Here is a 13529-nt window from a genome sequence, read left to right on the forward strand (position 1 = left end):
TCACAATGGAGAAAAAAAAACAAACTTTAATTGTCATGTAGAAACGTGAAGCCCCCCCCCCCAACACAGTGCCATCTGCTGGATAGGTGAGGTACTGCCCACTTTGACGCTGCTGGGAAAACCTTCCGGTTTTTTTAATACTTTCCCGGTTCATCAAATGAAATAAATGATACTTGTTTAATGCTGAGGTAAGTGCAGGCTTCCACATTAGACAGGATATACAAAGAAATATATACGTCATAACCCCCCCCCCCCCCCCCCCACTCCGTGCCGTGTCAGGCATGCGCCATGTCCATCCCAAAGTGGGCAGTTCGGGATTTGTGCCTCGACTTTGAACTCCTTGGCTCTCCCCGGACCCGCCGAGTGCTTCGGACGAGAAGCTGCGAGGCTGTGCAACCGGAGACGCTCTTCCCCCCCAGAGGACAGTCGCACTGCAGCGAGGAGCCAAGTGGACACTTTTCAACAAGATGCTGCCGGAAAGACTCGGGTAGGATTTTGATCCTTATTGTTGTCCTGGTGGATGCTGGTCATGCTGCAACCTCTGCTTCCAAGGATGGAGGTCTAACTTCCCACGTCTTATTTGCTCTCCTAATCAACTTCCTGTCCTTGGTGCTTGGCCTATTGCCTTCCATTGCCGTTGAGCAATGGACACTTTCCTCTCCTTCCAACAGCCTGCAAAGTGCTGCTGCGTTTGGGCTTCAAATGTTGCCCTGCAGGGGGGACAGAGAGGGCATGCAAGGTCTTAAACCCCCCTCCCCTACCCCCCTACCCCCCACCCCAACCCCTGCTAATGGCCAGGTATGTGAATATGAGATAGCTGGAGTGGAGTGATGCTTGCTTCTGATGGTGGCCTCAGGTCACATGTTAGTCAAGGGAAAGTGAAAGTGAAAGCATGACTGTATGTATATATATTTTTTACTTTGCAACTTTATCATTTCATCAAAGTTTACTGATCTTCTGAAAGTAAAAAAACATAAGTTGCAAATAATACAAATTGCTAATTATATATTGATAAGTGTCGTGAAAGGAGGCATTGTCCTGCCCGGCTCCACAGTTTGGTACCTTTTCATAGCTGCCTGCCGCACCCTGGTGAGGGACCTTCTGGCTCTTGGTGTGCTCTGGTCCTCCCAGGACTACCTTTGTGGTGATGGTGATGACAAGTGATGCTGTGACATAACGCTAGCATGGTGTCCTAAGGGTGATTGGCGTGTTAAAGAGCAGTTGCACGGTGTCTTAGTGTTTGGGTGACAGGCGTGTTAAAGAGCAGTAAAGTTGATCCTGATATTGGCCGCTGCGACAGAGGTCAAGCGTGTCCTATAAGTAGTACTCTAAGTAGTACCTACATTGACTTCTAGCCCTTATTGGACGGTTCCTTGTTTGCCCAAAGCTGTAATCAGTCTCCCCCTCCTGCCAAAATACCACGGTGGTGCCCGGGACAGGCTTTTGGTGCCTCGGAGTGAAAGTGATGCAATGAAGGCACCGCAGGCCTTGGACAATATCTGGAAGCAGAGAGGAGACCACAGCCATTCTTTCACTGTTTAGAACTAAAGAGAACCAGTGAAAAGACGAGCAAGGAAAAAAAAAGAGCAAGTGTGCCAGTGTCCCTCCTTTAATCCCCCCCACCCCCCCCCACCCCGGAGGCTTTAGAGCTTTTTGTACGGGCGGCACAGTGCACAGCTGTCCCGCTGCTCCGTGGGCTTTCTTTCTGCTGTTCTGGTGGAGCATACTAATAGCGATGGCAGCTCACAGCCCACCCAGCTGGCCTGGAAACACACCCGGCCTTCAAAGAACTCCTTTCAGGCCCGGCGCACAACTTAGTTGGAGGGGCTGCGCCGATCATCTCTCTTTGACCACGCTGCATGTCACGTGCTTCCTAGAATAGATCATGGAGGTTCTTCACACAACCACCAAGCACCACAATTACGTTTGAGTCCAGCTGGTCCACCAATCACACGTCTAGCTCGACTTTCCTCTGCTGATGCAGTCCACCCTTCTTCATCGCTGCTTGCTCGCAGACTCCACCCAAATACGTACTTTTCCGCAAAGTCGGAGTCAATATTTTCTACATACTTTTTAAAACATGATTAGAGAGCTCCAGACATGAAATAACACCCCTATAGTCACCCTAATGCGTGTTACCTAGGCGTGGGCTGGTATGAGATTCACCACATGGAACTCCAGTATCGACTGCGAGGAATAACACAGGAAGTGACCTAATATTTCCACATGTTGGACACACTGGACAGCCTTCAGTCCATCCATCTGTTTTCCATGCCGCTTATCCTCAATGGGGGTCACAGGGGCATGCTGGAGCCTATGTCCTCTCTTATTGTGGAAACCCTATGGTGCAAATATGAAGTGGTTTGGAAAGCGGGACTTTTTATACCATGGTATACGTAGTATACCTAGTATTAGGTATACCATGGTCTAGTACAGGGGTGGGCAAACTTTTTTGATATGACAAAATTTACGGGGGGGGGGGGGGGCAGACTATATATTTTACACGTAACAGTCCACCTGGTATTATTGTATCTGTAAAATTGTCATGCAATCTGCTATTATTATTTATTATTTTATATTTATATTTAAATATTTTAAAAATAATAAAATATTATAATAATTACAATAAAATTAAAATAATAATTATTATATTATTATTATGTAAAATATGCAAATATAACAATAATATTATATATAATTAATATAATAATTAGCATTAATATAATAATTATAATAATCATAATAGTTCTAATAATAATTATAATAATCTAATAATCTAATAATAATTATTATTATTATTATGTGCTTGTGTCCCTTTTTTCAGGAGCACTTTGTAAACAACAGACCATGTCAAACAACGAAATTGATACAACCATCAAAAGGTTGGCTCAGGCCATGATGCCAGGTTGTATGTTGACTTTAAATTAAATACTTTGGAAAGATTGGGCGGGCCGTATTCAAACACTTGGCGGGCCGGATGTGGCCCCCGGGCCGTAGTTTGCCCACCCCTGGTCTAGTATTACCCAATGTAGTACATATAATCAGAGAAAATATGTGGAAAAAAATGTGTTCCCAAAGGACCTTAGTGGCGTGCGGACAGAAGACAGGAAGTGACGCAGGAGGTTCAGAGTTGAGTTTTAGCTTGTGGTGGGTCAGTAGCCGTGTTGTTGTTCTTATTAGTACTGTATGTAACGCTTAGTGTCTTCTACCATCAAGTCCAGCATACGGCCCCACTTTAGTTGCCCGGGGGCTTAATGGCAGGGCCGGGCGGCTGCATGCCACCGATGGCTGGCGGTGTGGAGAAGGCCGAGCCTCGTGACTTCAGTTTGGTCTTCAGTGACTCCCGCTATGGGCCGTGATGTTCCGCGGTTCACGGTACCTTTCCAAGGCGAGTGAAGGCGTGGAATAAATCACCGATCTTCTTCCCTTTTCTTGCTATGTCAGCGTGTTTATTTGAGCTCTTTGGGATTCAGTGCTGGTCCACACTTCCACACTGGTTATTTCTCATCTGTCCATCTTCTTCCAGGAGGATAGTGGGAGTGTCAGAGGTGCCACAGTAGCGTGTTGTCCAAACCTGAGCCTTGATGCTGGAATGGACGCTTTTAGCGAACGGTGCTGGCAACGCTGGGTGTGCTGTGTCTGGAGCTGTAATACTAAGGAGCACGACTGTACCCTCATTTTATACATAAATTAGCAAAGAAAAAGTAGAAATACTACATTTATACATCATTTATCCGAGCCGTGAAGTGAAATTGGATCACAGCCGAGGATTTCTCACCAGGCTGCTCTCAACAAATCATTTTGGGAAGCGGGACTGTCCGGAGTGACGCCTTCTTAGGTTTTAAAATGTGTGAAATTGGAACCCGTGAAGGAGAAATAATGTGTTTTATGTCCTTTTCTAGCGTTCCTGATGGGACTCTTTGTCTCCTTGTCTCCACAGACATGCCCTGATTGTCCTGCTCCTGGGTGTAGTTTGTCACCTCTCTCTTGCCCTTCCCACCCCGACTCCATCTGCGTACGGTGAGTACGCCTCGGTCGTTCAAACACTAATTGTGTCGTTGTGGAAAATGGACGTTGTCCTGGTTGTTCTTTGCAGACCACGTTCCTTCTCTCCAAGTCAACATTCCCCACTCGGGTGTCCTTATGGCGCAGCTGGGCAGATCCATCGTCCTGCCCTGCTTGGCGTCCTCCACGCCTGGCATGCTGCCGCGGGTGAAATGGACGCTGGTGTCCGAGGTGCTGGAGACACAAATCTTGGTGGCGCGGGGCGACAGGGTGAAAGTAAACGAGGCGTACCGAGGTCGTGTGGATTTGCTCAGCAACTCCTCCTCCCCCGGGGACGTGTCGCTGCGGATGCTGGGTGTACGCTCCAGCGACTCGGGTCACTATCGATGTGAGGTGCAGCAGGGCCTGGAGGACGCCAGCGATCTTGTCCAACTCAAGGTCAAAGGTACCGGAGTGAAAGATGCAGGTTGCTTCCGTCCGTTCTGGAATGACACGCCATGTGCGTGTTTGCGTGCAGGTGTCGTGTTCCACTACCGGGACGCCATGGGTCGATATTCCCTTTCATTCCACCGGGCCCGGGCGGCTTGCCAGGCCATCGGGGCCCAAATTGCAAGCGGGAGCCAGCTGCAGGCGGCTTACTTTGACGGCTATGAGCAGTGTGACGCGGGCTGGATGGAAGACCAGACCGTCAGGTATGATGGATGCTGGCCAACACGGGAATCACCAAGATGTTCCGTCATTCTTTCCGCTGCTGTACCAGGTACCCTATCCAAAACCCTCGTGAAGCCTGCTACGGGGACATGGACGGCCAACCCGGTGTGAGGAACTACGGGCGAATGAACGCAGAGGATGGATATGACGTGTACTGTTATGTGGAACAAATGGATGGTATGACATGTTGCAAGACGGAAGAAGAAAGCAAGAGTAAAAGGAGTTTTTCATTCCAGGGGAGGTGTTCCATCACCCCGTCCCCCAGCAGCTGTCCTTCCAGGGGGCGCGGTCGTACTGCCGAGCCGCAGGAGCCCAGCTGGCCTCCACGGCACAGCTGTACATGGCGTGGAGTGAAGGTCTGGACCACTGCAGCCCCGGCTGGCTGTCGGACGGCAGCGTGCGCTACCCCATCAGGACCCCAAGAGAGCGATGTGGAGGCTCCGAGGCCGGCATCAAGACCCTGTATCGCTTCAGCAACCAGACTGTCTTCCCAGAACCTTCCAGCCTTTTTGATGCGTATTGTTTTAAAGGTGCGCACATCGGATGCCCAACAGTTCAATGCCAGAGAAACAACCTCAAACTAGCTTAAGCTAACCTAACAAAAACCAAAGGTCCGTTTGGTATGCCTCGTCTTCTAGTTCTTTGGGTCCACGGTACTCTGGTGGAGTATTTCCCTGTATTTATACAGTACGTATTATTTGGTCTTTGATGATTTTTGTTGTTTCCAGCTACGAATGAGAGAAGGGATTCCACCGTGGACATCACCACCCCCGAGCCTGGGAGCCTGGACCAAGACGTTGTCATTCTACGGCTGGAAGACAAAGAACTGCAGCTCAGCCAAAACTCGGAGCAAGTAGAACGAGAGGTTCAGAGCGTGCTTGAAACCATCCCCCTCTTCCCTCCCGCTAAAGAAAATGAAGTCGACGAGCATCCCAGGTTTCTGTCTGACACGGCAGAGAACCCCTTGAACACCACAGCCAATGTAGACCTCACTTCACCTTCTCCAGAAACAAACTATGGTTCCCAGCGTACTGCAGGACTCGGTACAGATCCATACAACTTTACTGAAGTCCTAAGCTCACAAAGGTTCCCCGAGTCTAATGACACCCATCCTCCGGATCTGACAGAAACCGAAACCATCACCAAAGAGAGCTCAGAGCCGTTAGCCAGGGCAAAGCCAGTCCCGGAAACCAACTTAGCTTTTCACAGCACCGAGGTGTACCAGACTCCAGAGGAGATCCTGGAAGCTCCCCCCGTCACTTTAGACCCCGCGCATGCGGTGGAGCAAGTGGAGAAAGAGGAACCTGCAGTACAAACCACTGAACCCCCTGCAGATCTGACATCATCGTGGATCCCGATGAGTGGATCTGGGGATACTTCTCAAGGTACAAACTGTCATTCCATGTGTGGGCATGTTGATCCCGTGATTCGACCTTTAAAAAGGATGCTTTCCTTTCAGAAAATCACCAGGAAGTCACAGTCTTCAAGTTCATTCCGAAGTCCACCACCCAGCGGACACCTCCTGCGTCAACTGGCAGTTCTCCTCCAGAGTTGTTCACACGTGTCCCACACCCAACCACCGCATCTAGATCCAAGCATTTGCACAGTCTTGCCTCGGATCATCTCCTAGCGGAGGGAAGCACAAGCCTGGAATGGGAAGACACCTTAGATAGCTTTGAACGGCAGCTTCTTCCCACCAGGACCATCCCTTTTACAGCAAGCTCTCCTACCACCGAAGCTCCGGAGAGGCCTCCTGACTTCATCACAGCGCTCTACCAGCCGTCAGGTCACATGTCCACGGCCAGTTATGAGGAGGCAAGCGGACTTGAGCCTGACGTAGCTTTGGCACGGACTAACGAGCATATCGAGGAGGACACTGGTGAGGAAGCTACAGAGAATGCGACCATTCAAGAAGTTAAGGTTGTCCCAATGTTTGCACAGAGACCCAACAAAGCTTTTGGTAAGGAAGAAGAAGGAATTAGGGTCACCTTACACCCCCAAGAAGTAACACCACACTCTGAATGGGAGCCAAATGCATCTACTGCAACGTTAACATTTGAAGACGGTGATGGTCCAGGAAACCCAAAAGAAGTAGCTGCAACAACACCGATACTTGACATGGACACCCAAGATATGCTAACCCCCAAAGAAGGAAGCGAAATGACCCCAATATTCAAAGAGCAGGCTAAGGCTAAGGCTAATGCTAATGCTACACTTTCATTTAAAGAAGCTGCACGCACTTTAAACCCAAAAGAAGAAACTGTAACACCTGTACTTCAACAGCAGGCTAAAACTACGCTAACACCTGAAGAAGGATCTGATGTTACGCCTATATTCCAAGAGGAGACCAAAGCTATTCTGAATTTTCAAACGGTATATAAAGTAACACAAAGATATGAAGAGGAGGCTAACGTGTCTGCTAACTCTGAAGAGGTAGCTACCACAACACTAGCATATGAAGAGGAAGATAAAGCTATGCTAAACCTTGCTAAAGTAACACAAAGATATGAAGAGGAGGCTAACGTGTCTGCTAACTCTGAAGAGGTAGCTACCACAACACCAGCATATGAAGAAGATAAAGCTATGCTAAAGCTTGCTAAAGTTACACAAAGATATGAAGAGGAGGCTAACGTTTCTGCTAATTTTGAAGAAGTAGCTACCACAACACCAGCATATGAAGAAGAACATAAAGCTATGCCAACTCTTCCTAAAGTAACACAAAGATATGAAGAGGAGGCTAACGTTTCTGCTAACTCTGAAGAAGTAGCTACCACAACACTAGCATATGAAGAGGAAGATAAAGCTATGCTAAACCTTGCTAAAGTAACACAAAGATATGAAGAGGAGGCTAACGTTTCTGCTAACGTTGAAGTAGCTAGCAGAACACCAGCATATGAAGAAGATAAAGCTATGCTAAACTTTGCTAAAGTTACACAAAGATATGAAGAGGAGGCTAACGTTTCTGCTAATGTTGAAGTAGCTACCAGAACACCAGCATATGAAGAAGATAAAGCTATGCTAAACTTTGCTAAAGTTACACAAAGATATGAAGAGGAGGCTAACGTTTCTGCTAAAGTTGAAGTAGCTAGCAGAACACCAGCGTATGAAGAGGAAGATAAAGCTATGCTAAACCTTCCTAAGGTAACACAAAGATATGACGACGAGGCTAACGTTTCTGCTAACTCTAAAGAAGACGCTAGCAGAACACCAGCATATGAAGAAGAACATAAAGCTATGCTAAACCTTGCTAAAGTTACACAAAGATATGAAAAGGAGGCTAACGTTGAAGTAGCTAGCAGAACACCAGTGTATGAAGAGGAAGATAAAGCTATGCTAAACCTTCCTAAGGTAACACAGAGATATGAAGAGGAGGCTAACGTTTCTGCTAAAGTTGAAGAAGTAGCTACCACAACACCAGCGTATGAAGAAGATAAAGCTATGCTAAACCTTGCTAAAGTAACACAAAGATATGAAGAGGAGGCTAACATTTCTGCTAATGTTGAAGTAGCTACCACAACACCAGCGTATGAAGAAGATAAAGCTATGCTAAACCTTGATAAAGTAACACAGAGATATGAAGAGGAGGCTAACGTTTCTGCTAACTCTGAAGCAGTAGATAGCACAACATCATCTTATGAAGAGGAGACCACAGTAGTTTCTGAAGAAGATGCTAAACTCTCCCCAGTCTTGAGACATTTTGTTACTGGTCCCTTTGAAGAGGAAGAACTCCCCCGCTCGGAGGAGGGGGCTAGCGTCACCCCCACATTTAGCGAGGTGACGAGCCCAGACGATGACACTTCCACCGGGCCGGACTTTGACGAGGACATTACCGTCTTTCCTCTCAATTCCAAATCCTCAAGCTGGGCTCTGCTGACCACCACAAGCGGACCCCAAGAGTCTCTTAAGGATCTGGAAATCAGCACCAGATCCTCAGCCGGCTCTTCCACGTCACTTCCACCGTCACCCTCCGTTACAGAGGCCACCAAGATGGCCGCCATCAGGACAACGACACGGTGGTCCAGACGCACTTGGAGCCCGACCACGTCTGTGCCCAAAGTCCTCCACGGGACATGGCAGCCTCACAAGGTGACAAGGATGGACGGTGGCGTTAGCCCCACCCAGGCTCCCACCCACCATGTTTTGGCCAATGAGAGGGCAGCTGTGGGCGGTAAAGTAAGAATAGCAGGTAATGCTAAAGTTAGCCTCACTTTGCTCTTCTTCTCCTTGGTTGTGACGCACTAAACCCCCCCACCCCCCTCTTCTTGTCTTCTGCCCCGGCCTGCCTCCTTCTATTTTTCACTTTTGACTCCACCATCTTGTCCCTCCTTGTCGTCCCAGTAAGGACCAGTCCACTTGACGTACTAACTGTCCTGTCTTGTTTCGGGTCTTGTCTTCCTCCCTATCCACTGACTTCTGTGAAGTACTGGCATGTACTACTGCGGTCATGTTTGTCTTCTGATCTCGCTGCATCTGCAAGTAACGGCTGAAGCGATGCTGTCGTCCCTCCTCGGTAGCGCTCGTTGGCTCCCGACCTGGCCGGGATAAATCAATGCTGGATTCCATGGCAATGAACGGAATGTTTCCGTGATTGCAGCGTTGAAAAACAGTTTGGGTTTTAACATTATTAGAGCCTCGTAGACATGAAATAACACCCCTATAGTCACCCTTAGACTACGCTGCAGAGCTAGCAAAATAACCAGTTAGCCTTGAATTTATTTCTTCTAAACTTAATAGGACAAAAATGTACCACTTCCACATGGGATGGGAGGGGAACCTTCCCCCCCCACTGTATCATATGGGACATGTCATGGCTGACTTCACGCGGTGTTAAGGTAATGCCATGTAAGCTAACGTCTCCATGGTTTGTGTCATTACTGCAATACTGCATATCACTTGTATTTCCGTATATTAGGACTCATCATACTGTACTTCATTCTTCCCTGGGAAGCAGTGATGTACGAGGGACGACTGATTGTATGTGGAATGTCTTTTCATGCCGTCTTTGTCCCAACTTTAGTCTCCAGTTGCAGTGAAAGCACAAAGCGTTGAGAAGAAGCTTCATGGATGTTGTGAGGGAGTCCTAGTCCTGGGCTGCGGCCTATGTCTTAGCTTAGGTGTAGTAAGCTTAGGCGCAAGTGGTCTACAAAAGTCTACGTCTTTGTGGTGTGTAGCCACCGTGCTAATGCCATTAGCTGCATTTGCTTTATCTACCTCTGCATGCGCTGTCAATGTTGGTTGTGCTCCGGGGCTGCTGGTGTGAAACTCAAGCATGTTTTGCGTCTGCCGTGCTGCCGTTGGTCACGCTGGCTATGGATAGCAGTACTTGTACAGTACTTGTTAATAAATGGCCGTGTGGTCAAAGAGAGATATCTTTTCTTGTCCACTCCCTCTTTTATCGCCATCAATTGCTTCCAGACGTAAATCAATTTCCACAAAGTAAGATTTGCGATTAATAAATGCAACATTTTCCAAGCTGGAGCAAAGGAAACCGACCTGTTAGGAATTTCCATAGCCAATCTTTACCGTTATTGAAATGACCCCCCTGGAGTCACATTTACACTCCTGTTATTACTTCTTTCCACCACAGGATCATCGCAGGAAACTTACCACTTCCACACCAAATGGGAGGAGACGTTCTGTGTCTGAATACCGCACATCTTTTGGAGTAATAATACATCATTTAATCATTTATGATATGATATATTTGGCAAAAGCAAATATACTGGCTGGCCACCAGTCCAGGGTGGGATAGGCTCCAGCACTCCGGTATAGAAAACGGGTTAATGGATGCTTCTTTATGAAGCAACTTCATCCCTGCCATGAATACTAATAATTCATATCCATATGATACGGGATGTCCATGTATTGATGTGATGTCATCAAGCGGACCGGATGAGGTTTGGGATCCTCATGGATCTCGACTCCCAACCTCGCTTGACTTTTTCCCAACCCGCTGTGTTCCAGACGCTTGCCTCCATGACCCCTGCCTCAACGGGGGTACCTGCATGGAACGGGACGGCCGGACGGGGTGCCTGTGTTTGCCGACCTATGGAGGAGACCTCTGCGACAAGGGTGAGCTTGTGGAATAAAAAAAACGGCGGCGGCTCTCATGCGCTCACCGCCGGCCGCAAACAAAGACGTCTCCTGTTGATGCCTCCAGACCTGGAGCGCTGCGAGCCGGGCTGGGACAAGTTTCACGGCTTCTGCTACCGACACTTTGGCCAGCGTCTGAGCTGGGAGGTGGCCGAGCAGCACTGCCGCATGCAGGGGGCGCATCTGGTCTCCATCATGACGCCCGAGGAGCAGGCCTACATCAACAGTAGGACCACCCCTTTGTAACCTCTGACCCCCCCTTTGCCTCGGTGAGCATTGCCGTAGCGTGTTGCCCTTCTTTGTAGATAACTACAAAGAATACCAGTGGACCGGCTTGAACGATAAGACCATTGAGAAGGACTTCCGCTGGTCTGATGGCAACCCTTTGGTGAGTGGCTGCTTCGCTTCTACATACACTATGATGTCACACGTGCGCCATAGTACATGTTATGTGATTGGCCGCACCCTGACCAAGAGAAACTGGCAGGCGCTCACGGTGGCCTCACCAAATTTGGAAAATGTTAGTAGTCCATTGACTGCTAACACCAGTGCAAGGGAAACCATTTCACTGCGCCTCAAATGACAGAAGCTAAACTGAGTGGCGAGCATCTTATGTCTTATATCTTATATCTTATCCATGTTTTCAACTATTTGATTGGTTGTCAATCATCCAAGTCCTTCGCTCTTTCTATGCAGTTGTATGAGAACTGGTACAGAGGGCAGCCTGACAGCTACTTCCTGTCCGGGGAAGACTGCGTGGTGATGGTGTGGCACGACGACGGCCGCTGGAGCGACGTTCCCTGCAACTACCACCTGGCCTACACCTGCAAGAAAGGCACCTGTGCGTCCAGCAACACAACGCACACATCCTCCATCTTTCTCTCTGGGCAGAGCCGCACAATACCTGACCCTTTGGCGCCCTCGTGTGGCGCTCGTAGGCTACTACGCCATTACGACGCATGGCCGCTCTCTTAACACTCTTAACGCCTTTGAACCTTTCCACAGCCTCATGCGGCCCCCCACCTAAGGTCCGGAACGCATCCACGTTTGGAAAGCCTCGCCAGCGCTACGAGACGGATGCCGTCGTTCGTTACCACTGCTCTCGGGGCTTCCAGCAGAGACTGAACCCTCTGGTCAGGTGTCTCTCTGGGGGCAGGTGGGAGACGCCCCAAGTTCAGTGCATCCCGGGTGAGAGCAGAGACAGTTTTTTTTTTTTTAATCAGAAAGTCCTAGTCCAAGTCCTACAGATGAGTGACTGCACGTGTCTCCTTCCAGAGCATGGAGGTCTGAACCCGGACACGGACCTGGCATCGTCGACCGATGGCAGTTTAGCCGCCCTTCAAGACGGATTTGAACCCACCACACAGCCGCCACTTTACTGGGACATCAAGTTTTAAAACTCCCCTACCGTCTGCTCTTTTACCTTGACAAGGTGAAAAATAGCCCTTTACCCATTCTCTCATTCTCTCATTCTCTCATGTGTCAAAGCCTTCGGGTTATGTTTTGTGGCTGAATGGTGGTCACGTCTTCATTATCATCCATCCAATCTGCTCACGTCTTCATTATCATCCATCCCAGCTGCTCACGTCTTCATTATCATCCATCCAATCTGCTCACGTCTTCATTATCATCCATCCGATCTGCTCACGTCTTCATTATCATCCATCCGATCTGCTCACGTCTTCATTATCATCCATCCGATCTGCTCACGTCTTCATTATCATCCATCCAATCTGCTCACGTCTTCATTATCATCCATCCAATCTGCTCACGTCTTCATTATCATCCATCCAATCTGCTCACGTCTTCATTATCATCCATCCCAGCTGCTCACGTCTTCATTATCATCCATCCAATCTGCTCACGTCTTCATTATCATCCATCCAATCTGCTCACGTCTTCATTATCATCCATCCCAGCTGCTCACGTCTTCATTATCATCCATCCAATCTGCTCACGTCTTCATTATCATCCATCCCAGCTGCTCACGTCTTCATTATCATCCATCCCAGCTGCTCACGTCTTCATTATCATCCATCCCAGCTGCTCACGTCTTCATTATCATCCATCCAATCTGCTCACGTCTTCATTATCATCCATCCCAGCTGCTCACGTCTTCATTATCATCCATCCAATCTGCTCACGTCTTCATTATCATCCATCCCAGCTGCTCACGTCTTCATTATCATCCATCCAATCTGCTCACGTCTTCATTATCATCCATCCCAGCTGCTCACGTAACATTCCCGCTTTCCCTCCAAAAGAACCTGCACGTGTTCCACAAATGTGCAGAGGAGGTTTTGTTGGTCAGCTTTATGTTGTAATAAAGTTTTGTAGAACAGAGTGCTGGAGTGCTGTGGTGGCGTCCATCATACGTGGAGGTCAGGGCCAACTTATTGGTCCATATTTATTGTTGAATTTGATGGAATACTCTAATGATGAGGAACACATTCTCCACATTTCCCTCTGGGATAGAGGAGTTGGACATGAGTACCATAAACCAATAAATGATGTTTATGTGCTGGGAACTACTGCCATTGGCTGGCAACCAGGCCAGGATGTCAGCTGGGATAGGCTCCAGCATACCCCGCCACCTTAATGAGGATAAACGACATAGAAAGTGGATGGATGGATGCATGCATGCTGTTAAAGGCGCCAATTGTCGTCACATGACTCAACTGTGTCGAGTGCGCATGTGCCATGCCCTTTTGCGACCCAAT

General features: G+C 48.4%; 1 protein-coding gene across 1 annotated transcript; it reads left to right on the plus strand.

The window, feature by feature from the left end:
- The first annotated feature begins 329 nt into the window (after positions 1–329).
- LOC131102303 (versican core protein-like) lies at positions 330–13146 on the plus strand. Its single transcript, XM_058047865.1, has 14 exons — positions 330–487; positions 3941–4020; positions 4097–4450; positions 4523–4697; positions 4766–4893; positions 4953–5246; positions 5445–6101; positions 6176–8902; positions 10681–10788; positions 10877–11035; positions 11115–11197; positions 11506–11650; positions 11815–11997; positions 12085–13146. The coding sequence occupies exons 1-14, from the start codon at positions 468–470 to the stop codon at positions 12204–12206; spliced, it is 5235 nt and encodes a 1744-aa protein (XP_057903848.1). The 5' UTR covers positions 330–467; the 3' UTR covers positions 12207–13146.
- The last annotated feature ends 383 nt before the right edge of the window (positions 13147–13529 follow it).

The sequence above is a fragment of the Doryrhamphus excisus genome, chromosome 14, assembly GCF_030265055.1.
Source record: "Doryrhamphus excisus isolate RoL2022-K1 chromosome 14, RoL_Dexc_1.0, whole genome shotgun sequence".
Classification (NCBI taxonomy): domain Eukaryota; kingdom Metazoa; phylum Chordata; class Actinopteri; order Syngnathiformes; family Syngnathidae; genus Doryrhamphus; species Doryrhamphus excisus.

Excerpts from the sequence above, each read along its gene's own strand:
- LOC131102303 (XM_058047865.1), top strand. The coding sequence starts at position 468 with ATGCTGCCGGAAAGACTCGG. Across the intron at positions 4,894-4,952 it reads TTATGTGGAACAAATGGATG|GGGAGGTGTTCCATCACCCC; the intron begins GTATGACATGTT and ends TTTTCATTCCAG. Across the intron at positions 10,789-10,876 it reads AGGAGACCTCTGCGACAAGG|ACCTGGAGCGCTGCGAGCCG; the intron begins GTGAGCTTGTGG and ends TGATGCCTCCAG.